The 27,972-nt window shown below is 51.0% G+C and overlaps 13 protein-coding genes across 13 annotated transcripts; 7 read left to right on the forward strand and 6 right to left on the reverse strand.

Moving 5' to 3' along the window:
• Positions 1-380: 380 nt before the first annotated feature.
• PtrM4_022640 (putative zinc finger phd-type protein) lies at positions 381-6,614 on the forward strand (the record flags this gene model as incomplete). The annotated part of the gene is made up of 12 exons (XM_066103532.1): positions 381-402; positions 516-599; positions 666-1,571; positions 1,722-1,779; positions 2,750-2,869; positions 2,920-3,258; positions 3,427-4,770; positions 4,948-5,041; positions 5,227-5,567; positions 5,617-6,177; positions 6,233-6,428; positions 6,492-6,614. 12 exons carry the CDS (start codon positions 381-383, stop codon positions 6,612-6,614), a joined length of 4,188 nt encoding a protein of 1,395 aa, XP_065965734.1.
• Positions 6,615-8,256: 1,642 nt separating this feature from the next.
• On the reverse strand, positions 8,257-10,267 carry PtrM4_022650 (AsnS, Aspartyl-asparaginyl-tRNA synthetase; the record flags this gene model as incomplete). The annotated part of the gene is made up of 3 exons (XM_066103533.1): positions 8,257-8,260; positions 8,501-8,593; positions 8,667-10,267. The coding sequence occupies 3 exons, from the start codon at positions 10,265-10,267 to the stop codon at positions 8,257-8,259; spliced, it is 1,698 nt and encodes a 565-aa protein (XP_065965735.1).
• Positions 10,268-10,876: 609 nt separating this feature from the next.
• On the forward strand, positions 10,877-11,605 carry PtrM4_022660 (DodA, Aromatic ring-cleaving dioxygenase; the record flags this gene model as incomplete). Its single annotated transcript, XM_001932058.1, has 5 exons — positions 10,877-10,947; positions 11,007-11,117; positions 11,169-11,248; positions 11,294-11,380; positions 11,430-11,605. The coding sequence occupies 5 exons, from the start codon at positions 10,877-10,879 to the stop codon at positions 11,603-11,605; spliced, it is 525 nt and encodes a 174-aa protein (XP_001932093.1).
• A 335-nt stretch (positions 11,606-11,940) lies between these two features.
• On the reverse strand, positions 11,941-12,415 carry PtrM4_022670 (SRP14 domain containing protein; the record flags this gene model as incomplete). Its single annotated transcript, XM_066103534.1, has 3 exons — positions 11,941-11,946; positions 12,025-12,333; positions 12,386-12,415. The coding sequence occupies 3 exons, from the start codon at positions 12,413-12,415 to the stop codon at positions 11,941-11,943; spliced, it is 345 nt and encodes a 114-aa protein (XP_065965736.1).
• A 1,101-nt stretch (positions 12,416-13,516) lies between these two features.
• Positions 13,517-15,133, forward strand: PtrM4_022680 (uncharacterized protein; the record flags this gene model as incomplete). The annotated part of the gene is made up of 1 exon (XM_001932060.2): positions 13,517-15,133. The coding sequence occupies one exon, from the start codon at positions 13,517-13,519 to the stop codon at positions 15,131-15,133; it is 1,617 nt and encodes a 538-aa protein (XP_001932095.2).
• A 772-nt stretch (positions 15,134-15,905) lies between these two features.
• PtrM4_022690 (uncharacterized protein) lies at positions 15,906-17,209 on the forward strand (the record flags this gene model as incomplete). Its single annotated transcript, XM_001932061.2, has 4 exons — positions 15,906-16,223; positions 16,271-16,492; positions 16,542-17,067; positions 17,118-17,209. The coding sequence occupies 4 exons, from the start codon at positions 15,906-15,908 to the stop codon at positions 17,207-17,209; spliced, it is 1,158 nt and encodes a 385-aa protein (XP_001932096.2).
• A 265-nt stretch (positions 17,210-17,474) lies between these two features.
• Positions 17,475-19,008, forward strand: PtrM4_022700 (Drc1-Sld2 domain containing protein; the record flags this gene model as incomplete). The annotated part of the gene is made up of 3 exons (XM_001932062.1): positions 17,475-17,607; positions 17,658-18,584; positions 18,635-19,008. 3 exons carry the CDS (start codon positions 17,475-17,477, stop codon positions 19,006-19,008), a joined length of 1,434 nt encoding a protein of 477 aa, XP_001932097.1.
• A 418-nt stretch (positions 19,009-19,426) lies between these two features.
• Positions 19,427-20,533, forward strand: PtrM4_022710 (SAC3-GANP multi-domain protein; the record flags this gene model as incomplete). Its single annotated transcript, XM_001932063.1, has 2 exons — positions 19,427-20,206; positions 20,261-20,533. The coding sequence occupies 2 exons, from the start codon at positions 19,427-19,429 to the stop codon at positions 20,531-20,533; spliced, it is 1,053 nt and encodes a 350-aa protein (XP_001932098.1).
• Positions 20,534-20,853: 320 nt separating this feature from the next.
• Positions 20,854-21,870, reverse strand: PtrM4_022720 (uncharacterized protein; the record flags this gene model as incomplete). Its single annotated transcript, XM_066103535.1, has 2 exons — positions 20,854-21,229; positions 21,281-21,870. The coding sequence occupies 2 exons, from the start codon at positions 21,868-21,870 to the stop codon at positions 20,854-20,856; spliced, it is 966 nt and encodes a 321-aa protein (XP_065965737.1).
• A 484-nt stretch (positions 21,871-22,354) lies between these two features.
• PtrM4_022730 (uncharacterized protein) lies at positions 22,355-22,498 on the reverse strand (the record flags this gene model as incomplete). The annotated part of the gene is made up of 1 exon (XM_066103536.1): positions 22,355-22,498. One exon carries the CDS (start codon positions 22,496-22,498, stop codon positions 22,355-22,357), a length of 144 nt encoding a protein of 47 aa, XP_065965738.1.
• A 381-nt stretch (positions 22,499-22,879) lies between these two features.
• Positions 22,880-24,746, reverse strand: PtrM4_022740 (CypX, Cytochrome P450; the record flags this gene model as incomplete). Its single annotated transcript, XM_001932064.2, has 3 exons — positions 22,880-23,599; positions 23,669-24,394; positions 24,441-24,746. The coding sequence occupies 3 exons, from the start codon at positions 24,744-24,746 to the stop codon at positions 22,880-22,882; spliced, it is 1,752 nt and encodes a 583-aa protein (XP_001932099.2).
• Positions 24,747-25,912: 1,166 nt separating this feature from the next.
• On the forward strand, positions 25,913-26,083 carry PtrM4_022750 (uncharacterized protein; the record flags this gene model as incomplete). Its single annotated transcript, XM_066103537.1, has 1 exon — positions 25,913-26,083. The coding sequence occupies one exon, from the start codon at positions 25,913-25,915 to the stop codon at positions 26,081-26,083; it is 171 nt and encodes a 56-aa protein (XP_065965739.1).
• A 188-nt stretch (positions 26,084-26,271) lies between these two features.
• PtrM4_022760 (putative tannase) lies at positions 26,272-27,891 on the reverse strand (the record flags this gene model as incomplete). Its single annotated transcript, XM_066103538.1, has 1 exon — positions 26,272-27,891. One exon carries the CDS (start codon positions 27,889-27,891, stop codon positions 26,272-26,274), a length of 1,620 nt encoding a protein of 539 aa, XP_065965740.1.
• Positions 27,892-27,972: the final 81 nt, after the last annotated feature.

The raw sequence follows: 27,972 nt of genomic DNA on the forward strand, positions 1-27,972 counted from the left end.
TGTCCGGTCATCACTGTATTATGTGTTTGTCCACAAAAGCAAGCATGCGAGGGCTGCCGCTTAAAGCCCCTCATCCACGGCTATTTGCAGTGCTCCCGGGTGGTGAGCCAGACTACGAGAGTCGCGTCAAATCGGCCCCTGCATTCTTGAATGCCCAGATTCTGGATCAGGCACGCACCATTCACGCAGCGTAAACGTCGGAAGGATCAGGGCAACGTAATGCGAATGTGACGTTGTCAGGCAATCGTCGTCATTGGGCTTTGGGCTAAGCGAAAGCTCGAAAGCACCCCACTGAGGGGCTGGCTCTAAACACAGGCACGACCGCGCACCACTCCAATTCTAGCTCCTGGACCATCTTTCCACACTCAACTATACTCAAGATGGCCGAGACAACACCTACCGGTAAGCTTTCGATTCCACCTCTTTGTCAAATTGTCGATAGACCAAGCTGCTTGGCGACGGATAGCTCGAAATAAGGTCTTTTGCACAATCGCAGAAGCTAATACACTCTACAGACTACTCTCTGGCGAACCCAGATACTATCACTAAGTACAAGGTCGCCGCCGACATCTCGCAGAAAGTTCTCAAGGAAGTCTCAGGTATGTCTCACCCCAAGCTCGTAGGGCTTGCGTAACGAGGCCAAGTACCGAATTGACGGATTTCAGGATGGATTGCCGCCGACGCTAGCATTGTCGAGCTCTGTGAGCGAGGTGACAAGCTTCTGGAAGAGGAAGTCTCCAAGGTCTACAAGGGCAAGAAGGTCCCAAAGGGCGTTGGACACTGCACTACCATTTCGCCGAGCGCCTACATCACTCCCTACACACCACTCAAGACCGACGCCGAGGAGGCCGCCACGACACTGAAGGATGGCGAGGTAGTCAAGATCCAGCTTGGAGCTCAGATCGATGGCTTCTGCGCCATTGTTTGCGACAATGTAATTGTTGGCAAGTCTGACGAAGTCACTGGACGCGAGGCAGATCTCATCCTGGCTACACACTACGCAAACGAGCTTCTATTGAGGTTGATGGTGCCACCCGGTCTGGTCGCTCATGGTGACGAGGAGGAGCAGAAGAAGGCAGCGTCAAAGAAGCCCTACACACAGAGCCAAATGACCAACATGCTTGAGAAGGTCGTCAAGGCGTACGGCTGCAACCTTGTTGAGAGCACTACCATCTGGCTGTTCGACCACAACGAGATTGAGTCAAAGAAGAAGATTATTCTTGCGCCTGGCGAGGGTGTCAAGGGCGAAGGTCTACCTGAAGTCGGCGAAGTGTGGGGTGTCGAGATGGGCGTCAGCCTGGGAAGCGGCAAGGTCAAGACCAACGGCAACAGGACTACTCTTCACCGACGTACAGCTACAACCTACCAGCTCAAGCGACCCACTTCGCGAGGTCTTCTGTCCGAGGTCGTCAAGAAGTTTGGCACTTTCCCCTTCAGTCTGCGCCAGCTTGAGGACGAGAAGGCAGCCAAGGTTGGTGTCGTTGAATGTGTCCGTACAGGTGTGCTTCGCCAGTATGAAGTCGTCGTCGACAAGGACAGCCAGCCCGTCGCCCGGTTGTTCAGCACTGTTGGTAAGTTTCATGTTCCCTCCTTGCTTCGATTGCGCTGTCTGCGCGATACTGGCCGATTGTGGCGGTCATGGGTCTGTGCCAGAACAGATTTCGGCTTTTGAAAACCGCAAATGGAGAAAATGTGGGTCACAGTGGCTAATTACCTGATAGCAATCACCAAGAACGGCATGCAGCGCCTTGCTCAGCCCACTGCTATCGACGTGTCCAAGTACAAGTCTGACAAGAAGATTGAGGATGAGGAGATTCTCAAGATCCTTGAGCAGCCCATCGGAAAGACATCGACAAAGAAGAACAAGAAGAAGAAGAAGAAGCCCGCCAAGAAGGCCGCCGCTGGAGAAGCCGCTGCTGCTGAAGAGGAGGAGAGCGACGATGAGGAGTAGGTGCAAATCACGACCACATAGCGCTGCTTGGTCCCCCCAATCTTGGATCTGGACGATATGATTTGTTTTGAGGATGAAAGTGGCATCGCAGGAGAGAAAAGCTGGACGCTGCTCAGATGCGATGTGCCACATACTATGGATGCAGCTCGTTATAAGTAGAAGCGATAGCAAACTCCACAAAAGATCAGTTCTCTGCAAACCATCGTATTTGTCTTCTGCAGCTCACGTTAGTGGTCGCCTCGGTATACGTTGTCACGTTGGCAGCGCAAAAGTGATGAAGTCCTTTTTTCTTCTATGTCGCTCGGTGTTTGTCATATTCTTGGTCTCTTCACCTTCATCTTCAGGGAATCGTGAGGCATCTTGACGTCTTTACCGCATGTCGGTAAAGCCACAAAGTCTTCCAAAGCATGTCAGAGTTATGTCAGATATGATGGACCAAATACACAATATTTACCCCTGAGTCACCAGTAGACAAAGTTGACAAACTTCACCGCGAGCTCAAAAGTGGGTTACTGTTTTAGGCGGTCTCGGGCGTCTTCCAGTTTCTATTGTGCACTTAGGCGGTGATTGGGGGCTGGTGAAGGTGAGTCGAGCGCGTAACGGGACAAGCGGACGTCGAATTTCATTAACGTCCGTCCTGTTGTAGTACTGGCCTCGTGATCCCATACATTGAACCTCACGAGACAAACAGAAGAAATCTTTTCTCAAGATCTTCCAGTCTATCCTACAATCAATATCTAGATTCGACGTAGGTGTTGCGATATGTGCAAAAGTGTAGGGGGCTGACATAATGAGAAGGCCCGTCCAAGCGTCCAGGGCTCCCTCGAACAACCTTCACCAACTCGCATTCCCGCAACACCGACCCACCAACCACGGGCTCGGCATTGCGGCGTGTAAAATTGCCGGATTCTACGCGAAGTAAGTGTCCGAGTGATTACGTCTATGACATCGCGCTGACCAAGTGACAGTCTCGCCATGCCGGCCCTCCGCAAGTCTGCCCGGGAGCGCGACTTTCGATCGCAACAAAGGTCGAGCACAACACCATACGCCTCACCCACTGGCACACCCAACGAGCCCACCCACGACAAGAAGCAGCGCTCAATCACCGAGTGGACTGAACCTCAACCGCAAACTCTCGCTCCCTCATTCGAAGAGCACGGTTTTGCGCGCCACGGCGTGTTGGAAAATATGGCTCCCCTCGGTGTACCCCCCAAAGCAAAGGACAAGCAGCGCGCGCGCGCTCTCGAAGGACCGGCTCCTCGAAACTCGCTGCTGGCGAAGAGCATGGCTTTTGGCGACGAGGCTGGGTCTACGCCAGAGGTCACTCCTGCTCCCGAGCTCGAGCCGGACGACTCTGAGCGGCAAGAGGAGGATGAGATGCAGGCTGGCTTCCCCATCCTTGAGGACGACGAGGACGATGACTACGAGCCCACCAAGACGAAGAAGAAGGTCAAGGTGTCTAAAACTCCCGTCAGGGGCAAGACGCCTGTCACTGGCAAGACTCCTGTCAAAAACGGCTACAGCAAGAGCACCTCTGTCTCCGCAAGCCCTGCTGTGCAAGCCATTTCCATGTCGGAACCGGTCGAAGCCACTACTCAGCGCATACAGATTGCCGTCAACGATGCCATTTCAAAGGCAAACGGCCAACAGGGTAGGCGTTATGTGGGTGTCGCTTTGAGACGCGCTTTCGAGCACAGCAAGAACGACCCCGAACTAGCAGATGCTATAGATGCAATCATCCATGAGAACAGCACGGATGCGCAGCTCCATCGTTTCCGCAAATTCATCAAAATGGTTAAGCACGAAGAGAAGATTAAACTGGGTCTGAGCAAAGACCGACGCTATGACCAAGCATCCGCTGTGAGCCACGGGTCTTCCTTCTTCAGCCAACAACCATCCCCACGGGCTAGCAGTGAAATCGTCCCCGACGACTCCGTCTCTGCTGCATATGACTATGCGGATCAAAAGCCAATAAAACAGACGGATTTTTCCACCGGCAACACACACGAGGCACTGCAATCGGCGCTCGACCAAAAGTCGACGCAAATGCAGCCCCATCCCTTTAGCACAGCCCCTGCCCTCCAAGCAACAGCAGAATCATCAGCAGATTCAACACCAAGGATGCCTTCAAAGTCGCCCCGAAAACGGGCGACGACCAACGGGGATCGTCCGATGGAAATCGATGTTGGTTTGTCTGCAACAGCCCCCACTCCTGTAACAAGGACGCCCGACACAGGAGCAAGTGACTCTGAGTTGTCCGACGTCAACGAGGAGATTGTCCAAAAAGGTCCCCCAGAGCCGGTGCAGGTCAACGGCAAGGGTACTGCTGCTGCGGCAGCAACTGCGGCAAAGAAGGCGAAAAATGCTGCTCATGCACGCGCTGCCAAAAAGACCAAAGCCAACATGGGGAAGCTGTTCGGGAAGCATGCCTACAAACAACAGCCACCTACTGCGGAGCAGCAAGCGGAAGAAGATCGACTTTACGAGATGCGCAAGTCACTGGTGGAAGAACAGCCTATCCGTCACTTTGAGCAGAATCCTCCTCCCGTCTCTGACGTCCGCTTTGATGACGAGATCCTTGAGACTGAGTCTTTGACTGAATCTCAAATCGCCGTAGGACCACCTATGGACTCTGATCAACCGCGACGCGCTGGACGAGTTCCAAACCACGGTACCAAGCGTCTGCGAGAGGACCCGTCACGATTTTCCTCACCGCAGTTCGAGTCGGCTGCGGCGACCCGGCCTTCAACACCTGCGGTCGGGCCGGCACCCAAGCGGGTCAAGCTCACTAATGGACAGGGTGCCAGGACTAAACGATCGTAAGTACCCATCATTCTATTGTTCAAGCAGCCTTATGATTATGGTCGAAGCGTTGGTCCATGCCCGTACCCGTTTCAGCACAGGGCGTCGCGTCGACTCAGCAAGCTCTACGTGTTTGCGCGTACATGACTGTAAAACCCATCAAATCAGTACAAGACTAACCGTTACACGCATAGGCCGGTCAAAAATCGAGATGCAGGACCTATTGCCGGTGTAGCATTTACTGGTGGTGGCGGTTCGAGACAGTTGGGGCCTGATGACAATGACCCAGTAAGTGCCACTCGAATTCCGAAGCATCCAACCACACCATTCCTCTTCCACCACACAATCCATCAACAACATTTCCTCTTTTCCATCTCCCAACCCCAATGTTGCTCACTACAAATATTTCCCCTCTCAAATTCCCATATTCTCCTCCACTATCAGTTATTTCGTCGCCACTAACAGAATGCCAGCACTCGCCGCAGTCTGAGAGCGACGACTTTTGCTCTGCGTGTAGGGGCGCAGGCGAGTTTGTGTGTTGCGAAACCTGCCCACGCGTCTTCCATTTGCTGTGCTGTGATCCTCCGCGAACACAGGTACCTGATGGAGCCTTTTACTGCTACGAGTGCAATGCGAAGTTTGCCGCACACGATGACTCCGCGGACTCTCATCCATCTCTGGGTCTGCTATTCAACAAGCTCGAACGCACGAACCCTCGCGCGTTTGCCCTGCCTCAAGACATCCAGAATATGTTCGAGGGCGTTTCTGCACGCCCTGATGGCTCATATTGTGAGGAGGTCAAGAAGTTCCCACTGTAAGTGTGACGCGTTTTGTCGCGTGATGTGGCACTAACATAAGAACAGCGCAAAGAACAGTGGCTACGGGTACCAGAAGCCTGAATACACAAAAACCTTAGATGCCGAGCAGAAGGTCATCTTGTGTACCCAGTGTGGCGTGTCGAGCGGCAATAAGCGCCAGATGCTCAAGTGCGACTTTTGTCACGCGTACTGGCATTTGGACTGCGTCGACCCACCTCTTGCCAACCCACCACACATCAGTCTTGAGGCGTCTCAGCGAGATGCCTGGAGATGTCCTCGACATATTGAAAACGATCTTCGCAGTGGTTTACTTTTGCAGAATGATCTAAATTCCAATGATCAGGACGCTGAAATGGCCGATGCTGCGCCGGTTACCCGGATCCCACGCAAAGTTCGAGTGCTCAAGAAACCCGAGTATGTTGAGCCAACGTTTTCACGTGGCATGCGCAACAACGGGCTGATTGACATCATGAACGACAGCGACGACGACACTGACGGCGAAGGCAACTACGTATTCGGCGAGAACGATCCAAAGGATGTCAACTCCAAAATTTTCCGTGTTCCCGAGAAGGGTCTCATTCTCGACTTTGTCAGCAAGGTCAAGAGGTATGTTCAGTCACATCAGCATTTCATCGCGCCCAGTCACTAATGCATCGTTTAGTGGCCGTGTTGCAAAGAAGCTTGAAGCCAACAAGGCCGGAGAGCGTGCGGCGCAGCGCAAGGCGTCTATCCAACACTACCTCGCGCATCCTATTGAACAGCAACAGGCAGCACTTACGCTAGCACAGCTGGCAAAGAAGGAACCGGAAGTCGACCTGAGCGAGGGTAAAGTCCATGCGCTCATCTATGGTCTCACCGTAAGACAACTCCCTGCCCCACTGAGCTAGTCTTGATCATCGGCGCTAACATGCGTGAAACAGTCCGAAGCTCCCCCGAATGTCATCACTGCCATGTCCAACGCAGATCCAGCACCACTCACGCAAAAAGAGCGTGCAGAGTTGGAGAAGCTTCAGCACCTCATCAACATCCGTCTTGGGGCGTGAGTGCTGCGCAGGCTACACCGGATCTGAACTTAATTACTTAGCCTGGTCGTTGTGACGCCACCGTGCACCTGGACCCATCTGGACCTTGGAAACATTTATCATGCACTCAACACACGACTTTTCTTGCCCACCCGATATTCTAGTTCCATCCTTGTGCAAAGTCCTGGCGCGACAAAATGCTCAGGTCAGCTCATCATCAGCCTACCTGGTTTCCCGGTTTAGAAAATCCAACACATGTTTTATTCGCTAACGGAACGCGTGGCCAACGACCCTTGCCAGACACGTCAACGTCAACAACGAGTTTCCTCGCACCTCCTTTTGATCAGAGAAAAAGCGTTCACTCCTCCCACCCCCTGTTTTCACATCCATTTATTCAACATTGGTGGACTTCGAGTCTTATTCGGGACACATGCGTTCGCGCGCATATTTGTATGTGCGCTGCTCGATATTCTGCCCATACCTCCTCCCATCCCCATCCCGGTTACAAAAAGAGCAAGAAATGTAAACCTGCAGCTTCATTGTCTGCAGGGATTCTTACGTTTTTGCTTTTTCCCTTTTGCTTTGAGTTCATAACCGGGGTTTTTGTACCACAACTGCATAGCGAGGAGTTTTTGTGTATACATTCTTAGTTGCTCTCTCTTGGTCTTTTCGACTGTGGAAATGAGCGACACTGTTTTTATGCGTTTGTTTCGGGTTTCTGGCTGAGGGATTCGTCGTCGTCGTCGGCGTTCTTTTCGGGGGTGGATCAGGTCGGGCTGGGCTGGGTTGGGTTGCAGCTGCCTTAGGAAATTAGGCATACTTAGGAAGTGGGAGGGCAAGAGAGATTGGAGTAAGGCAGAGAGGGAGCGAGAGGCGGAGAACATACCTATTTCCCATATTTTGACGAACATATGTATCTTCACTGTCTCTTATCTAAGTTTTTGGGGTATTGTCGACGTGAGGGGCACAGTCTTTTGGTATTCCGGTGGATGTGGGTAGGATCAGGTCTTAGGCATGGATATATTGTAAGGCGAATAAGGAGCTGCCGTGATACGAATACAAAGGGGGGTTTGACTGGGTGTCGCTTATGAAACTGAACTCTCGCTGCATCTGTATGCTGAAATTGACTATATTATCATGCCAGTGACGTCTACGACTTCTGCTAGACATACGCATACACATCCGATCTACATCACACTCCTTGTACGCCAAATTGAAACAACATCATGTGCATAAACATATCCTCACATCTTCTCAGTCGCAAACCCGCCGGACACGCAAGCAAGCATGAAGTACAAAAGTGAGGCTTTCCAACGTGGTCGGCGTGGGCAAAACCTAGCTCATTCGTTGTTGACTAGGTCCACCCTTGTTAGAGAAAGACCATACAGATGGCTTAGCCTGCACTTTGATCTTTACTAGATATCTAGAGACAAAGGACAAGAAAAACCGAGAACCTGTCAATCCACTGCTGTCAGCCTAATAAGTGAGTGAGTCATCAAAGGAACGTGGGCCGGGTGGCGGACATATAGCATAGCCCCCAAGGCTCCAGCCGAAGTGTCTTTTGTACAAAAGAGGGAAGCGAACAAGGTAAAACAGGATTCATTGGTCACACTTGTTCTAGCCTAGCTGCTTTGCGCGAATCAAGAAAACATTTCTCCATTCCTCAGCTTGACTCAGCCCCCATGCACACTCACGTTCAGCTCTGGCGAAAACTAGACCCACGGTCTTGCATCTATCGTTTGCTACGAATACCACCAATATGGGATGATTCAGCTATCTAAAACCGTTGCAGATTGGCAAGCAACCATGCAGGTAGAAACAGCGGATAATGAAACGTGTGCAGAAACACCACGAGACAACATGTCCAGCGGAACTAAGGCTTGCAGCGGCCGAAATAGCGGGGGTACAGGCAGCAGTCGCGGACCGTGTGTTGCTTGCAGAGCCAAGCGAGGAAGCGCTCGAGACCGAGACCGTAGCCACCGTGGGGTGAGGAGCCGTATCTGATTGTTGTATTAGTCAAAGGGGTTTTTTGTTATAAAAAAGGAGATGAGAGAGAGAGAGAGATGAACATACTTTCTCTGATCAGTGTACCAGTAGTAAGCCGCAGGATCAATCTGCTCCCTCGCAAAAGCAGCCATCAATTCATCGTAGTTGTCCATGCGCATACTTCCTCCAACGATCTCGCCTACACCTGGCATCAAGCAATCCACACTCTCAGTCACACGCGCGTCGTCCTTGTCCTTTAACATGTAAAAGGCCTTGATCTCCGTGGGGAAGTGGGTGAGGAAGATAGGCCTGTTTATAATATCCGTCATCCTGCGCTCAGCAGCTTCGGCAATGTCGTCACCGAACTTGTGCGGCTCGCCGTCTTCGTTGGGGATGTTGTGCTCGACGAGCCAGTCGATAGCGTCCTGGTACTTCATGCGCTTGAACGGCCGCTCTGGGAGCTGGAATTCAGGGTTGAGGTCCATGATGTATTGCTTGACGACGGGATCAGCCATTGTGACTTCGAGCACGCGGCACATGACTTCTTCGAGGTGGGTGAGCAGGTCGTCGAAGTTGATATAGTCGAGCTCGGCTTCAATGTGTGTGTATTCAGCCAAGTGGCGGCGGGTTAGTGACTTTTCTGCGCGGAACGACTTTTCGATGCAGTATACGTCGCCCATGGAGGGTAGGCAGGTCTCGAGGTAGAGTTGGGATGACTGGGTTAGGTAGGCCTCCTCGTTGTAGTAGCCAAACTTGAAGAGAGTGGCTCCGCCTTCAACCTGTGTCTGGACAAGCGCCGGAGGGCTGACCTTGCGTAACCGCATCTCCTTGTAGACTTGGTTGAATGCAAACTCGACGGCATCACGGACAATCATGACCTTGGATGCTGTTTCTCCGCGCAGAGTGAGATGTCGCAAATCCAAGAGGGTCGCGTGCTCAGTGTCTTTGGAAACACGGTTGGTAATGGCATCGTCACCACCTGCTGCTTTCCACCCATCGTGAATTTTGTAGTAGTCGGCGTGCAGCTCGCGGTCGTTGGGAGCGTGTGCGCCAGCCGGGATCTGTCTCAGTTCGCCCAAAATTTCCATGCTCGTCTCACGGGCCAGGGTAAGGGCGTCATACGTCTTTGCGAGGTTGCCGGTCAAGATAACTTGCATGTAGCCGTATCCGTCCCTCAACGTGACGAACATGACATCTTTTTGTCTCCGCTCACGATGTACACGGCCAAAAACGCGTACGCGCGTGCCCTTTGTGTCTTTGCCGTCTCCCAGAGTGATCTTCTTCGGGTCGGTATCGTCGAGCTTGATCTTAACTGCTTGTGGCAGGCTGGTGTCTTCTTCTATAACGACCTTCTTGGCCTCGTCTAGCACCTTGTTGCGATCTGCCTCTTCCTTCATGCGCGACGCAAGTTGACCCTGCTCTTTCTCAGCCTTCTTCTTCTGCGCCTTCGCGTAGTTGACCGCCTTCTTCATAGCAGACTTTGCGACTTCCTTCCATTCCAACCTTGAAGAAGCATCTGCACCCTCAGCAACCTCGCCTGTAACGCTCTTTCGCGTGAGGAACTTGTGGTTATCGCCGCGGGTAAGGACAGCGAATCCGAGCGTCTTGTAAGGAAGCGACTCATCGCCGGTTTGGTCGGCAGTGTCGTGGCCGACATCCTCGTCGATATAATAGGTGGCTTCAGCCATGGTGGGTGCAATTGGTGTCCTGTGTTGTGTTTGTTGGGTTGTCACCGGGGTCTGGAATTATATTGAGTGGGCGCGGGGTGACTCAAGGGTCAAATGCCCCTCCAATGCTCCGTGCGCGCCTACCGTGAAGCACTCCATGTATCGATAAGAGTCATGAAGCTAACTGCTCACTTCTTATCTGTCGGTGAGGAGTCATGCTATCGCGAATGATGTATGTAAGATTGCATACGAACCTTTAGTTTGCAGGGGACTACTGATTGATGTTGGTTCAAAAGTGCTTAGTGCTTCTGTACCTAGGTACCTGGGTGTGCTTGCATGACAATGTGGCTGACTCCATGGAGAGGAAGTTCAAAGCCATATATATTTCAGATTTCAAGTTTGGATATGGAAGCCTCTCCATTCTGTGTGTAACTAATTTGCTCTTCGCCCTGAGAGGATGTTCTCGACATTTACCACATGAGAATATGTGATGCGCGACCTAATTCCGCGCTGACAAACAAAGAGGCCGAAGTGCCTCTTGACTAAACCAAACATTCCAACGTCAAATATATTGCTCAGTTCAGTATCGATTCCAACAGTCTCGTTCTCTTGCCATTTTACAAGCTAATCATGTCAGAGCCAAGTCTGTATACGTATGAATCCCCTTTGAAAGGTTACGAAGGCCTCGAGCCACTGCCTAAGTATGTAATTCCTACTTCTATGAACATGTACTTTATAATCATCACTGACATTTGCACAGCGAAAAGGCAGACGACGGCAAATCCTACGTTAACCCGCCTGCTGAAAAGAGGAGTGGAGCCTACACCTCTTTCGTAGCTCCCATCACCAACGGAATCCGAGGTGGCTTTGAGTACAGCCAACATGCCGCGTAAATACATCCAAAAGACTAACACTGTGCAAGCATTCACATCTACTTCCTCCAAACCGACCCGGAAGAAACGAAATATGCCAATGAACTCTGGGAACGTATACGCCGGGAATGTAAGAGGGCCATCCAATCTTAACACTATAAACTGACAATGGTAGTTCCTGAACTACGAATCTATAGAGTCTGGGATAAGCCAATTGGACCGCATCCCATTGCCATGTTCGAGGTCAATGTCTTTACACCCGGTAGGTACTTCCCATGCCAAGCTCCCGAGCGTGTGCTAACAGCTAATAGAACAATTTGGTGCGTTTATTCCGTGGCTGGTAATCAACAGAGGGCCATTATCCGCTTTGATTCACCCCAACACAGGTGATGATGAGAGAGATCATTCACAGAGGGCGACCTGGATGGGACAGCCACTACCTATCAATTTGAAGATGTTCAAGCGCATTGCCGCTGCCAAGGTTTAATCGTCCAAATACATGGAGTGAATCTTTGGCTAGTTGTCTGATCAAGGTCACATGCCTGTACAGCGAGCACACAATCGTGGGAGGGTATATGTAATTTGCTGAGATGGTGGTTTCCGTAGGCGCAATATATCTGGATACAGACTACTGCTGCATCATCCCGTATTATTCTGCCTGACGTTCGTCTGAACCATCCCTGTGACTGCTCCAAGCAGCTCTATTCTGGTGGCATCCAATCGATGCTGTCTGCCTCATTCCCCAGCTCGATGATGACTTCCGCCGTTGAAAATCCATGACTTTCCTCAAGCGATAAACGAACATGTAAAATCCGACTATCCTCACACCTTGGTCTCGACCTTCTTCTTCTTCTTCGTCTTTTTTGCCTTCTTCTTATCCCTCTTCTTCAACCCTGACATGCCCACTTTGCATGCTTCTGCGTATTTCGCATAGAAGCTGTCTAAATCATCTGGCTGGACGATAGTGCTCAATTCGATTTTGTCGATGTTTTTCCTGTCTGTGCCTTCCTTCTTGGTGCTTTTGTTGTTGTGCGCGCGGATTAGGACGGGCAGTGGCTCCGCAGGGTGGGTATCCCACAATGGATCGTCGGCAACCTTTTCAGCAAGTGGTGGTGTAATTGAGGTCCCGAATGTCATGCGCTTCTGTACAAGATAGACGCTGCCGTGGCCTTTTGTGCGCGTGTATTCGAACAGGTCGGCGAGTCTTTTGAAGAACTAGTTATGGATTAGTACGATAAATGAACAAGATATATATTGTCGCCATTACCTCATCGTTACTCAAGTGGTCTCGCCCCATTGTGAATGATCGTGTGCTATATTATGCGCGCCATGGAGGTAGGAGGTTGCATGGTGGGATGGCTGCAGCCTGTCAGTGCGCGCAGGCGGAGACGCGGGGAAATCTGATCTAAACTCCGACCTGGGAACTTTTTTTGCGACAACCAACCGTCTCGACCCAAGTCAAGATGCGCAAATCCTTCGGAGGGCCGAAACTGCCTGCAGAATTGAGGAACCAGCTTGGGGGTATGTTTGAAAGGCACCGGCAACATCTGCCTTACTAATGTTGGTAGATCCAGCAAACAACAAGCGACGGAATGGTTCGCGCAACGGACCGCCGAATCGCAAAGACAAGCGCAAGGCCGACCGTGTAGAGAAGAAGCGTCAGAACAAGCAGGTCAGGAAGCCAGCGCCGACTCACCCACATAATGGCAGAGGACCGCGCCAAGGACCAGAGTCGGACGAGGAGGAGGAAGAGGAGATAGACTGGGACAATATCGAATCAGACGCCACACCACCACCGATAGAGAAGAAGGAACCTCAAAAGCCTCTGAAGGGCATTCTCAAAGCGAAGCCACAACAGAAAGAGGAGGCCTCGCCACCACCGGCAAAACTATCGCGCGCAGCACGAGACAAACTCGCCCAGGATGACGCTGAAATCGCTGCACTCGAGAAGAGATTGGGCGTAAAGGGAAAGAAAAAATCAAAAGGGGCTGACGATGGTTTGGATGATATCTTCGGCGACCTTGGAGACTTTAGCGACGAAGAAGCTGTACAGCCTGCAAAACGGAAACGGAAAGAGGACGACGATTGGCTCGCAAGCAAGAGACGGAAAGCTCTGGGCCAAGAATCCAGCGAGGAAGAAGACAGTGCGATGGAGGATGGGGATTCCGATTCCGATCTGGATTTAGAAGACACTGGCTTTGACGATGAGGATGAAGACGAGACAGACGACGAGGATGGTGACCTAGGGTCCGAGGACGAGACCATGGAGGACGAGGAACCGGAACGACCACGAGTACGAGAGAACCCGTATGTTGCACCTATAGCGCCCGATGCTCAGCCGACCAAGTATATACCACCCGCACTGAGGGCACCACCTTCGTCAGACACAGAAGCCTTGATGCGTCTCAAAAGGCAGATACAAGGTCTCTTCAACAGACTCTCAGAAGCCAACATACTCTCTATCCTCAAGGAAATTGAGGCCATATATCAGAACAATCCCCGCGGGTACGTCAACAACACGCTTGTTGACTTGCTCATTGGCATGTTATCAGACCCGACCGCTCTCCTAGATACCTTCTTGAACTTGCATGCCGGTTTCATCGCTGCAATATACAAGGTTATTGGACCTGACTTCGGGGCTCAAATTGTAGAACGTATTGTCGCGGAATTCGACCAGCACTATCAACCTAACAAGGACGGTCACGGGAAGCAGACGTCGAACTTGACATCGGTAGTAGCGGAGCTATATACATACCAGGTCATTGGTAGTAACATCGTCTTCGACTATATCCGGGTTTTCCTCGACGAACTCACGGAGATCAACACCGAGCTATTGCTGAGGATAGTCAAAGCAGCAGGCCCGCAATTACGACAGGATGATCCTACTTCACTAAAAGATATTGTCGTTCTACTACAGAAATCCGTAGCGAAGGTTGGCCAAAGTAATTTGCCAGTCAGGACAAAGTTTATGATCGAGACGATCAACGACTTGAAGAACAACAAGATGAAGACTGGCATAGCTTCTTCTGCACTTTCTAGAGAGCATACAACACGTATGAAGAAGCAGTTAGGCACACTAAATTCACGTAATCTCAAGGCGACCGAACCACTACGCGTTGGTCTCAAGGATATCAAAGACACAGAAAAGAGAGGAAAGTGGTGGCTAGTAGGAGCAAGTTGGCGAAACGAGCCAGGCAATGAGGAGCCTGAGGAGGAGAAACAAGCCGCTCGAACCACAGCGCAAATCGACAACGAGGACGACGACAGCGAAGTTGACCTTGTGCAGCTTGCCCGTGAGCATCGTATGAACACAGACATCCGACGCGCCATCTTCATTTCCATCATGTCCGCCAGCGACTTCAAAGACGCACAAATACGGTTGAACAAGCTTAACCTCAAGAAGGCCCAAGAGGCAGAGATACCGCGTGTTATCGTACATTGTGCGGGAGCTGAGAAGACCTACAATCCGTATTATACCGTACTCGCCCGCAAGATCTGCTCTGACCACAAGACACGGAAAAGCTTTCAATTCGCGCTCTGGGACATCTTCAAGGGTCTTGGGGAGAAACAAGATGGTGCAGATGAATCCGACGATGAAGAAGACGAAGCAAGCAGCGATACGTCTCTGCGGAAGCTCGTAAACCAAGGCACGCTTTACGGCACGCTGATCGGTCGAAAAGCCATGCCCATTACCAGTCTGAAGAATCTCAACTTCCCATACTTACAGCCCAAGACAAAAACTTTTGTCGAAGTCTTGCTCGTTACTACCATCTTGGAAGCGCTGAAGACTTCAAAGAGTAAGGATAAGCGAGACGAGCGGGTGGTACGCGAAGTCTTTGTAGAGGTTGATCAAGCTCCGGAGATGATTGCCGGGTTACAGTTCTTCTTGAAGAAGACGGTGAGTAAGACGGAGATTGTGGACAAGTCCGAAAAAGAGACTGTCCGGTGGGCTTGCAAATCGATTATGGATATGCTCACGAGGATTCTGGCCACGACCACGATGCAGGAAGACTGAGTAATTGAAAGAAGGAAGAGTCAGGCGAGCATAATTAGAATACCCTTGGTTCGCCATGTATAGTATCGAGATATCAAAGTCGCCACATACAATGAGACGGCGATGTTTGAGATGTGATGCACTTTGTCAGCTTGGCGCCACCCTTGACCCTACGGAAGCCGCATAGGCCTTCTCTGCCGAGCTCCGCAAAAAGCTCAACCACACCTGCCATCCCACGCCCCAACCATTGACGCCTGTCATCCCCGCCGTACACCTCACGGCTTTGCTTGGTAGCATTACACTCGGTTGCCGTCATCATGTTCCGCTCACTGGCACCCCGCACCATCAGGGCGACACGGCCTGTAACCCAAAGCACATTCTGCGCCTCCAACATCTACTTCCAGAACCGGTTACGACGAGGCTTTGCGTCGGAAGCTGGTGAGTCGCATTGCTGTAAAGTCGTATGCGCGAAGGCTGACTAATGATTGAATAGAGGAGAAGGACCTTGTCATCATCGGTGGTGGCGTCGCGGGATATGTCGCAGCCATCAAGGCAGGCCAGGCGGGCATGAAGGTTAGAAAACATGTCCGGAGAATTGATAGGACAGAAAGTTGACCCACGCCAATAGGTCACCTGTATCGAGAAACGCGGATCCCTTGGTGGAACCTGTCTAAACGTCGGCTGCATTCCCTCAAAATCGCTCCTTAACAACTCGCACCTTTACCACCAGATTCTCCACGACACCAAGGGCCGCGGAATCGAAGTCGGCGATGTTAAACTCAACCTCCCCGCTATGATGAAAGCAAAGGACACCTCCGTTTCCGGGCTCACAAAGGGAATTGAGTTCCTTTTCAAGAAGAACAATGTTGAATACATCAAGGGCACTGGTGCGTTCCAGGACGAGCACACCATTGCGGTTAACCTCGTTGAGGGTGGCGAGACCACTGTCCGTGGAAAGAACATTCTCATTGCCACTGGTTCGGAAGCCACACCTTTTCCCGGCTTGACTATCGATGAGCAGAAGGTTATCACAAGCACCGGCGCCATTGCGCTGCAGGAAGTGCCAAAAAAGATGGTCGTCATTGGTGGCGGTATCATTGGTCTCGAGATGGTAGGTAAATACCTAGATATATGTTTAGCTCTACTAACTACGTGCAGGCTTCCGTCTGGTCGCGTCTCGGCTCTGAAGTCACCGTTGTTGAGTTCTTGGGTCAAATTGGTGGCCCCGGTATGGACAATGAAATCGCAAAGCAGAGTCAGAAGATCCTCCAAAAGCAAGGTTTGAAGTTCAAGCTTAACACTAAGGTCACCGCTGGTGAGGTTCATGATGCTGGCGTCAAGGTCAGCGTTGAAGCCGCAAAGGGTGGCAAGGAGGAGACTGTAAGTCACTTTGCACTTTCGATGCAGAATTTGATACTAACGAACATAGCTTGATGCCGATGTCATTCTCGTTGCCATTGGTCGTCGCCCATACACTGCCGGTCTTGGTCTGGACAACATCAGCCTCGAGACCGACGAGAGGGGCCGCCTGATCATCGACCAGGAATACCGCACTAAGATCCCCCACATCCGCGCCATCGGAGACTGCACCTTCGGACCTATGCTTGCCCACAAGGCCGAAGAGGAGGCTGTCGCTGCCATTGAGTACATCCACAAGGGCCACGGCCACGTCAACTACGGCGCCATTCCCTCGGTCATGTACACTCACCCCGAGGTCGCTTGGGTAGGCCAGAACGAGCAGGAGCTCAAGGAGGCGGGTATAAAGTACAAGACCGGAAACTTCCCCTTCTCCGCCAACTCAAGAGCCAAGACAAACCTCGATAGCGAGGGCATGGTCAAGTTCCTCGCAGATGCGCAGACTGACCGGATATTGGGCATCCACATCATTGGTGCCAATGCTGGTGAGATGATTGCTGAGGGTACGCTCGCTCTGGAATACGGTGCTAGCTCCGAAGGTAAGCCAGTTTATACCGATTCTTTTGACAAATTGCTCACGAAAGTGCAGATGTTGCGAGAACGTGTCACGCTCACCCCACTCTCGCCGAGGCGTTCAAGGAGGCTGCCATGGCCACCTACGACAAAGCTGTTCACTACTAGATTCCCCATTTTCGGTCCGGCTTTCCATTTTGCATCAGCGTAGTGGTGAATAGTATTCTGTAAATTATGTCTGATGCGTCATGCCTACAAACTATCCAAGTGAATCATGTCCGTGTCATGTGGAGCCGATAGGGCTGAGTGATCCCTGCTAGTGGCGTTTTGTCGCGTGCACGTAACGCGACCGCGATCTTAAGTGCTTGAGGTGATTTATACCCCTCTCCTTTGCATGAATCGAGAAGTCTCTACCCACACTACTTACGCCACCATGAGTAACGACGACATTGAACAGCGCTGCAATGCGCTACGACTGGATCTAAAAGCCTGGGAAAAGAAATTCGCGGCGCAGAACAACGGCCGAAAAGCGGGACGCGACGACATCAAGGGCAATGCCGAGATTTGTATGTACGAACTGCCGAGCATGGGCTACTATCGATCTAACAAGACATAGCACAAAAATATAAAGAGTACAATAAGCTACGAGCTCGACAGTCCAGCAAAGCAGCGCCACAGACACCTTCAAAGCGAGGCGCAAGTCGCAAAGCAAACCTCGATGTCGAGCGCACGCCGAAAGCCGCACCCAAGGCCACTATTACCACACCGATGAAGAGGAAGAGGGATGAGGAGGGTTCTATAGAGAACGTTGATCATGACAAACTCCTCTCCCCACAAGGGCCTACGGTCATCGGACCAACCCCACAGCGTGACGGCATAGTGTTGGGTTTGTTCGACGAGCTTCCGTTCGCATACGATACACCTAGTAAACCGAGGAACGTCTTGGGGGACGTGGGTCTCAACGTGCCACAAACACCGAGCAGACGATTACAAGACGCAGCAAGCGAGACTTCACTAGAGTCTAGGGCAAGGGGGGAGAGGACACCACTATCAGCAGGGAAGCGCTTCCTGTTAAACCAATTTGTCACACCAAAGAAGAGGAGGTTAGACGAGCAAGGCACGCCGTCATCAGCACTAGGGCTGGCCACGCCTGCCTTTCTCCGGAGAGACAATGTTCTGAGCGCCATTGACGAAGACAATGAAGCAACACCTCGACCAGCGCCTTGGAAACGTCGTGGACTAGTGCGTAGTTTAAGTACTATGATACAAGCCATGAAGAAGGATGAAAACGATAAACTTGACGAAGAGGCGGATATCATGCGCGAAATGGAGATGGAGGAACAGGGCATCTCAAGGCCGCGAAAAAAGGCCAAAACGCCACAGCTTCTGGTGGAAGATAGCCAAGCGCCGATGCCTTTGGGTCCAGATCGAGGCCTCGAATCAGAAGACAATAGTGACGAAGAGCCGGAACTGGGTGCCAATGGTAAGCCACGTAAGGCTTGGAAAAAGAAGGGCCTGAAGAGGCAGACACGGCGGGTGATTAGTAAGTTTTACATGGCCCTGTTGAGGCGGACCCGACTGACTTTCTTTCAGTGCGCCCGAACATCACAAAACCCAAACCTGTGCCAGCTCCAAAAGACCAAGATGAGACAGAAGAAGAGGGGTCAGGCGTACCCGAGACACAACTCCCTGTAGACGCTGCAGACGAGTTCGGCTCGGACTTTGACGACGAGTCTGACTACGCGAGTGATGCTTCCCACACACCAAAGCCGAGAAAAGTGACGGCAAAGAAGCCCCAGCAAGCTGCCGATAAGCCTGCTGATCAGCCTGCCAAAGAGAGTCTTCTTAAAACCGCGGCCCGAAAAATCAAGGCTACGGCAAATGCCAACTATCGGAGACTGAATATCAAGGGCAAGGCAGCGACCGGTGGGAAGAGCGGGAAGGGTAAGTTCGGTAGGAGGAAATAGCGGACTTTGATTCGGTCTTGGGTCTAGGTAGATTTATTGTTTACGTGAGATGTTGTCTTGTACAGGAAGATGTACATGTTGGTTTGGTCTGATACGGTACCTTGGCCTGATAGTGTTGATCTCGATGGTTGCACAGCATACGCGGCGATGCAGTAGGTGCCCAATCGGGTCATACAAGGCACACTTTGTATACGCCTACGACGAGCTGTCAGCTGCAGTATCGCAGATACAAGTAGACCAATGCAAGAGCATCACAGTCGCCAATAGTCTTTCCAGTGCGCTGAGATAGTGTGACCACTTGGGTCATCTGCAAGACCTGGTGCCTGGCCGACCCAAGCTCGAAGCCTTACTTGAAAGCGGCTTTTCTGCATCTTTGTTCTCTCGATAATGACTTATTCTTACTGTAAAGTGAATCAAAATGGCATACATTCGCTATCGAACATTTGAGGGTTACGATGCGCCATGGCGGTCAATGAGCTCACAGGCGCTAAGCCCAGCACCACCTCCGACGCCGACGCTCTTCCGACGTAAACCACCAAAGCTCCCACTCGCCGCAACAAACATCCCGCCCACGACATCACCCGCCCAACCCACGCAATCTCCCCGATCAACATTTTCCTTATCCTCCAACGTCCCGGAATCACCACACACCATGGCCGAGAAAGAACTCTCAACCGTGCTCCAGCAGCTCCACCAGACGCTCAAGACGCACAACTACCAGCAATCACCCTCATTACTAGGCAAAGCCAAGATTGCGCTCCTCCACCTCAACGCCCTCATCCCGCAAGCCAAGTCGCCGCGGAAACACCTGCAGCTGGCACGTGAGACGCTCGAGCTAGGCGCCATCATCTCCATCAGACTCAAAGACACCGAGTCCTTCACGCGCTACTTCCAGCAGCTACAGCCCTTTTACTCGTTGCCTGAATCCACACTCCCCAAGGATGGCAGCAACGCGAGCAAAGTCACGGGCCTGTATCTGTTATTGCTCCTGAGCGAGGGCGACTACGCAGGCTTCCACACGCAGCTTGAGACGCTCGAGGTGGCGGCTGCACAGGCGGGCGCGAAGCTAGAGGCCGATCAGTTCATCCAGTATCCGATTCGGTTGGAGCAGGCGCTCATGGAGGGCAGCTATGACAAGGTGTGGGGTGAGACCAAGAGCGAGAGGGTGCCTGGTGAGGAGTTTGGTCTGTTCACAGAGGTACGTTTTACACATCATCTGGTAGAGGTGGTGATTTGCTAACATGTATCATAGATTCTCATTGGAACTATCCGCAAGGAAATCGCTTCCTGCAGCGAGCGCGCGTACCCCTCCATCCCCATCTCGGACGCCAAATCCCTCTTGTTCCTCGACTCGGAAGGCAGCGTCGTCAACTTTGCAAAGGAGTCGGGTTGGATCGTCAAGGATGGAAGGATATACTTCCCCCAGCAAGAGGATGATTATCTGAGCAGAGATATTCTGGTTACAAGTGATCAGGTTATCGAGAACACTCTGGGTTATGCGAGAGAGTTGGAGACGATTGTCTAAGCGGGTGGGGATGAACAGGTGCAGTTTAGTGTACGATACATGGGCCGGCAACGTGTGTGGACAATAAAGCAGGCTTTGCGAGATATAGATGTGGCATGGCGAATCAAAATGAATGTCATGATTCATCCAAGTTAGTCTTCTACTTGTGCGCGTGTGAAACTGATGACTTTTCGAGAGCAGCATATCTTAGAATCTGAAGCTCTCCAAGACGAAATGAGAGAGATGGTATACCTAGGTGACATAAGATACTTGACATACTAGTGTACAAAGGCCACTGTAGGCGCCAAACACGCCTGTGCTTACCCATACTGTCAAGTATTTTACATCTCCGGATGTGGTGCTAGTATTGCTATCCTCTGGATCTCATATTCCATGTTCAGCTCGAGAATAGCTATTGGTCTGAGGTTGCGGTAGTCGTGCTTGGCATATATCTTAGAGAATATCTTTCTCGACCACAGCGACGCGAGATACATGTCGTGAGCCGTAGCACCAAGAACGAGCGCGACCTTCGATTGAGAGTTATGCATTAGGAAGTTGTTGGTCTGGTACCAATATGCCTTAGATCCCTTGATCGCCTTGTTCTTGATCGGTCTATCGCCTGGGGCTAACGTCCGGTCGATTGGGACCGGTAGTGCATCAAAGTGCAACATAGATGGGCTGTTTAATGCAGATTCGGGGGTGTGATAGCCGAGCTTACTACATAAGTCCAACACTGTCGGTTATGAGAGGTCGTCTACTGTAGCATACGACGGATGTATAGCAGATACTAGAGGGTAACCAGTAATAACCATAAAGGGCGAGTTTAGATCGCCAGTTGGTTTGACTCGTGCTGATTGATCCGCTGGTAGCCAATCTGGAGTAGTGCGTGGTCGTGGTTCCTCGTTTACGACCTTTAGCCACCATGCATCCATGACCGGATCAGTGCTTGTCCATGTTGTAGGAGACGCTTCTTTCTTCGGCGTAGTGTAAGCAACAAAAGGTCGTTTCTGAATCCGCATGATGAACTGGTGTATAAGCGGGTCATCAGGAGAAAACAATGGCGCGATTATATTAATGTCTTGTACAATCTTTTCGTTGGTTGCGGCGACGTCAAACAGCTCGAAGGTAGGGATTGGTATCGGGTCGTTAGGTTCGCCAGAGACCGTGCAAAACACATTGGTAGTGATGGTTGGTGGCACGTTGTTCTTCGGGGGCGCTCGCGTGATTATGAAAAATGATCGGTGTTCTTTGCGAGAGTGTGAATAGGGCATTGGCGCTTGGGTAATGTCTCGACCTGTGTCTGGGTATCCGCTTGCTGAACCTTCTTGGTTGTTCTCAAGCTCCTGGTTGTTGCTCATAGAAGCATCGTCATCCTCTTCGTCTGTCCTACTACTGTCATCGTGGTAGAGGTCACTGTCGTCCTCGTCGTCACTTGTCTCGAGGCCGTCATTGCTATCTCCATCGCTGCTGATCTCACAGTATGATACTATGCGGCTCTTTGTTCGGGGCGTTACTCTCTCGCTCATAGTAGTATCTGTGTCCGTCTGGGAGATGCTATGAAGGGGAGTAGGGTTATCGTACGACCCAGGTGGGAGGGAGGGGAGGGGGCTTGAACGGGTAGGGGCACTGGATTAATCGTGGTGACAATGTTGTCTGCAATTGAAAGTACAATTCGATATCTTTCTGCCGAACCTATACAATGATTCTAAGGAACTATGAGTCAATCACCGCTTACGCGTACTCACTCCTATTCTCCTAACCCGGCTGCAACGCCTTCCTATCAATCCCCACAAACGCAAATCCACTCTCAGATCTAGCATACTCGACCAACTTCAGCTTTTCCTACCTCGCACCAGCCTTACTCTGCGCCCACACGGCCACACTCAATACATCCTTACCCCTCCTACTAAGTATACCAAAAGGAACCGGGAAGCGCGTCTGCAAAACGTATTTGCCGTGCTGGTATTCGTTGACGAAGAGGAGCATGCGTGCGATGATACCTTTTGGCGCGCCGACTTCGATGCCGTAGGGATGTCGAGGTTGGAGTCGATGAAGAAGGAAAAGGTGGTTGTGAACTAGCGGATGTTGGCGCTTTGGACGTCGTCGGTTGTGGGACTGGCGTCTTCCCAGGAGATGTTGAAGCTAGGGAGGTTACGGTGGACGACTAGGGTGTCATCACTAGCGACTTGTCAGCTAGATTGCGGACTTCAGAATACCTCACTAATTAATCTAAGACAACAATAATTGCTCAAATGAAAAACACAGTCTGTTAGCACGAAAATCTATTGCCTTGAGGAGCGACTGCAAAGACACTGTCTGCCAGAAACTACACATGAACCATGGACTCATAGCTTTTACTTCCGAGATCTAACATTCTAGCTTGTTTTGTGCCTCGATAAGCTTCACATAGCACTGAATTGGTGAGTGCGTGAGCTGCTCCATCGCTTCCCAGCTTCCGTACCTCTCTGGTACTGGTTGCAACTCGAATGACCAAAGAATCAAAACAATTGCAAGCCTGAGTTCCAGATGCGCTAGCCTCCGTCCGAAACAAGACCTCGGCCCCGCTCCAAAAAGCAAGTGTGGTCCGGCTGCTGCGTTGAATATTGTACAGTCTGTCGCTTGATCGTACTGCAGCCATCGATCGGGCTTGAATTTTTTTATTCCCTCCGAGTCCCAGATACCGACTTTCCCGCCGTCCGCGTTGTGATAAGACTTGCTTCGTAGGGCGCTATCAATCTCGAAGGATGGGGTTAGAATGCCTCCACCGTTGCCACACATCATAACCCTGGTTCCTTTTGGTATAACATGCCCAAGAACGACGGCATCTGTGACTGCATTCCGCGATGGAATGATGGCGGTTTGGGCGCAGCGTAGGATCTCTTCAATGCATGCATCTAGGTAATGACTTTGTGTCGTCACAATCTCTTGCGCGTTTGGAACTCTATCTTCCGAATACGCAGCGGCAAAACCTGACTGAAGTGCCGAGCGAAGCTTACTTTGAACGACCTGATCCGCTGCGAGGAGCTTCATAGCCCATAGAAGCGTTGTCGATGTTGTATCGTGTCCTGCGATGAGTAATCCGAAGAGCTGTGGAAACCGAGCCACATCATTAGTACACGTTGCCGTTCGAATACGCAAGACTCAGCAGTGACTAACCTCTGCAACCATGACGTTTGAGTGATAGTCGGGCATTCGTTTCTGTCGTTCTGCCGCCATCAACTCTCTGCGCAGCATATGATCAACTCCATTCGAAAATCGGTCCCCATTGTCCTTTGTGTGGGCCATTCTTTTCTCAGCTGTGGAAATTTGAGCATTGATAACGTCGTCCTTTAGTTTGATCCATGTGCGAATAGAGGGCATATAGCGCATAAAACGCCCCGTGAGCCTTGGAAATGGTGACTTTAGCACATACTCCAGGCTATCCGTAAGTCTCAGAATTGCGTCAAAGACCATTGGGGTTGGTGCCCGAGGAAAGTCGACTGCCTCATCCACCGCCGATGGCAGTGGGGTACCTTTCATTGGAGACAACAAGTTGATTTGATTGCGCGTAATAGTAGTGGTTTCCGCGATGCCGAAGACAGTAGCCCAGATCGCCCCTAAAGCGGTATCGTACACATCGTTCTTTACGGAGAACGAGCGGCCTTTGCTAAGCCGCATTTTCTCCGTCCACAGCTTGATTAGGTCCATGAAATTGTTATGCAGTTTGGATGCAGTAACTCCATGAAGGAAGCTCGGAGTCATCAGATCCTGCAGCAGCTTTCGCTGGGATCGATATGCATCATTTGTTGCCTGCACTGCGTGATGATCTGGAACAATGCTGAAAAAAATGTCGCTGAGCGCGTCCGGCTTATCGAACTCCTTGGTACGCCGCATCAGAATATCCTGGCTACGGTAAGCGGTTGCTGAGAAAAGTGCAATTTTGCTCTACCTGAGCTTCGCGATAATCGCTAATGATGACCCATGGCTTCCCGAACAGGTTAGCAAAGGCCTGTACGATAGGAGAGTCGTGTCTGGTGTTGTGACTCAGAATCCAATCGCTTATGGTCTTATGTGTCTTCAGGTGATTGATCAAGGATGGGATGTCACCAAATATAGATTTTGTCGCCTCTGGGTTGAATGGGATCCCCGGGATAGGCTTGGGCAAAAGCCACCTGTAAAGTAAGAAGGTCGTTAGAATGAGCGTGCTAGTGATAAGGACCACTGTGGGCGTGTTAAACGCGCGGACGGAGTCCATATCGTTGATTGAGCAGCACGGAAGCAATCTTTCCAATTGATTCAAGTTGGGAAAGGATACCGCGCAATCATCACCTACCCAGATGATATAAGTGATTGCAATCCTGAGCCCCTAATACCAAGACTAATGAGCTGACTACAAGTGACGTGAGGGGAGTGCCGTACATATACAATGCGCGAGTTCTTATTACGAAAAAACTAGGTACCAATGAACGTGGAACGCCGCATGGCAGACAAGCTGCCTGCGAGAAAGCTAGTGATCGACACTACTGGTGCGATCTGGAGCTTGATAAATGTTAACCTAGCGAAACCGAGAGCCGGACGGTGCCCTCCCGCACTACCCGATGATCTGGTTCCTATTGTGGAGCTGTTCCAGTCCTTAGATCTCGTGACTCTTTTTGAGGCCCTACTCCGCAGGAACGTTTAATAGCTCGTTGCACGCTCCCAGTTTGTACAAATCCCAATACTGACCAGATCGGCAGAGATGACGTTGAACCTGCGCTGTCATGTCGCCTAACTTCGAACGACATGGTTTGGTTCGGTTCAGATGCTATGCAAATCATGCAAGTCAGGCTTCAAGATGATTAGACGGAGCTTCGGAATGTTCAGCCGAAAGACAAGCCGAGAGCCCTGCGTCTGCGTCACCCCACTAGATCTCATTCCGGAATAGAAATGGCCAAGACAAACTCCCAAGACTGAACACCGTCACTTCGTCAGTAGAGCCTTCTCAGCACTGCCGATCTCAGGTGTCAATGATCTTGAAGCCCTCCACGGTAAGAACGATGCAGGAATACACGCTTTCGCTAACTAGGCCTTAATCCCGGTGTGACCAATTTTGTCCAAATTCGACGCTCGCTGTAATCCGCACAGCGTCTCTACTAGAGCCTTGTACAGCCTTCCGATAGATCATGAAGAAGTTTGAAAGCGGAGAAAAGAAAGCAACCCGTCCGTGTTGGGAGCACCTCAAACGGCGACTAGTGTGCGATCACACGCTGCACCACTGATGATCCTCAAACATGTGGGGTCTGCGAACGCGGTTGGTAGGCTTTTCCGAACAGGCAACAGGGAAAAGACGGAGGGAAACTTCATGACGGCCAGTGGATAGATACTGGATGCCTTCGTCTGGGACGAAGATATTGGTTGAAATCTGACTTTTTTTATAACGGCATGGCGCCTGAATCCCTAGGGTTATTGGTGGGACTTTTAGTCAAGGCTTCCTTCAAGCCATCGGTCGAGATATTAGTTGAGCTAATCATCAATCCAACTTACAACTGTGACAGGCTAAAGTCTAGTTCTATTGTTCCCCTGTGGAACATTCGGAGTCCCAGAAATGCCTAGAAATTCTTCGATTATAGAGTCTCAAGGAGTCAGGTGGATGTAAATGCTACCTTACATTTAAGATAGCTTTCTTTGTTATGCATTGAATATAATCCTGTTACTGAGCATCGGAAACCTTTGCGGGACTTCTTACACTTACTCTTTCTTGGCTGATGTAACGTAAAATATCAATTCTAATATGAGCCGGCCTACAAAAGAGCATCCTCTAAACCACTCGCCAAGTCATCCTCGCAACCCCAGCTGCTTGCTTCGTTAATGTCTCCAGTGGCCAGGTATCTCGGTTTTCTAGGGTATCGACATAGATCTCTGGTCACCAGTTCCCCATCCTGATTCTTGGTTTCCGAGGTGAGCGTCTCCGGCGGCTCTCCCTTCTCTACCCAGTCCTTCAAGCTTTCCAGAGGATCAATTGGCACTGGGCCCACCCCGAGTCCGCAATGACCCACACCCGGAGCAAGGAACAATCGAAAGTAATCATCGACTGCTTTTGTACCTCCCATATCTCTCTCAACGCGCTGACGGTACCTGATCGTGTTCTGGTAAGGTATTATAGGATCGCTGATGCCGTGCCAGCTCAGCAGCTTCGCACCAGTGTCGCGAAAAGCCGAAAGATCCGAATTATCTGTGTCCAGAATCCAGCCATACTCCTCATTCGCCTGTACCCACAAAGCAAAAAACTCAGACGTAGTTAACTTCGAAACGTTGAACGTAAGATCCTTGAGAAGAATAGCACGGGGGAAGACGTCAAGCGCTGTTGGGTCGTTCAGAGTGCGAACGCCATAAGAGTCGATGGTGATATTCAAAATAGCGTTAAGGGGTGTCCCATGAGGGAGTCCGGGGAAAATATTGATGTCGTATGGCGTGGTGGGACCCTGATGAATTCGGCGGACCACATCTGCCATAGCGCCTGTGACCTCAATTTTGTGTCCAGAGCATTCCATCTTTTGCCCAATAACACTCAGTGGATCGAATCGACAAGCTTCCGGGTCTCCAATGACTCCATCCTTGGCACCGTCTAGTATGTCGCATTCCTCCAAAGCCATCGATGCGAACCAGTCAAATTCGCAGTTGCTTACCAGTGTGCCCGCCTCTTGCATCGCAACAATTGGCCAAATCCCTGACAAGACTACATCTAGCAACTTAAGGGCGGGTGCGGCAGCCAGCACTCCATCGAGTAAGCCCGGATATCTCTGGGCCATAGCAAAGCCCTGTCGACCGCCCTGTGAGCATCCGTTCCAGTACGAGTAGCGGGGCTGTCGGCCGTAAAACTGCTCTGTGAGACTTCTTCCAACATATACCTGCTCTGCTAGACTTCTTGTTGCAAAATTGTGTACCAAATCCCAATTGATGCTTTTGTCTTCGTTCAGCATCCAATCAGCGGCTAAGAAGTCAAATAAATGTCCTCCGTCGGTGGACGATGCTGCATAGCCGCTAGCAATTGCTGGGCCGAGTGCGATATCAAGCATTCCTGTAGCCCAAGCACCGCCACCTGTAGCTTGAAAACGATCATTCCAGAAGTCTTGTGAGAGGGGTAGCCATGTCTGGACCAAAACCTTGTCGTCAGACCCTTCGTGTGCAAGATAGACCTTGATTTCGCAAAAGTTTAGGTCTGAAAGTGGCTGAAACAAACCTGGGGTTGCGGGCATGTCGACATTGCGCTTCGCTTCTGCGGTTATGGAAAGGACCTTTGCGCCTGGCACGACTGGTGCCGTGAATGTCGACCCATTACAGTTTTCACTGTGCTGAGGGGTTTCATCTGTGATGGCGGCCACAAATGTCCATAGCTGAAGTAAGACGAATAGTAACTGCATGGTAAGATATCAGAGTCGGGGTTGGATGGATATAGAAAGTCAATAACAGCAAAGTTGTAGTGGATTTATGTGCGTAGCATA

Source organism: Pyrenophora tritici-repentis, chromosome 1 (genome assembly GCF_003171515.1).
Source record: "Pyrenophora tritici-repentis strain M4 chromosome 1, whole genome shotgun sequence".
NCBI classification, from domain to species: Eukaryota; Fungi; Ascomycota; class Dothideomycetes; order Pleosporales; family Pleosporaceae; genus Pyrenophora; species Pyrenophora tritici-repentis.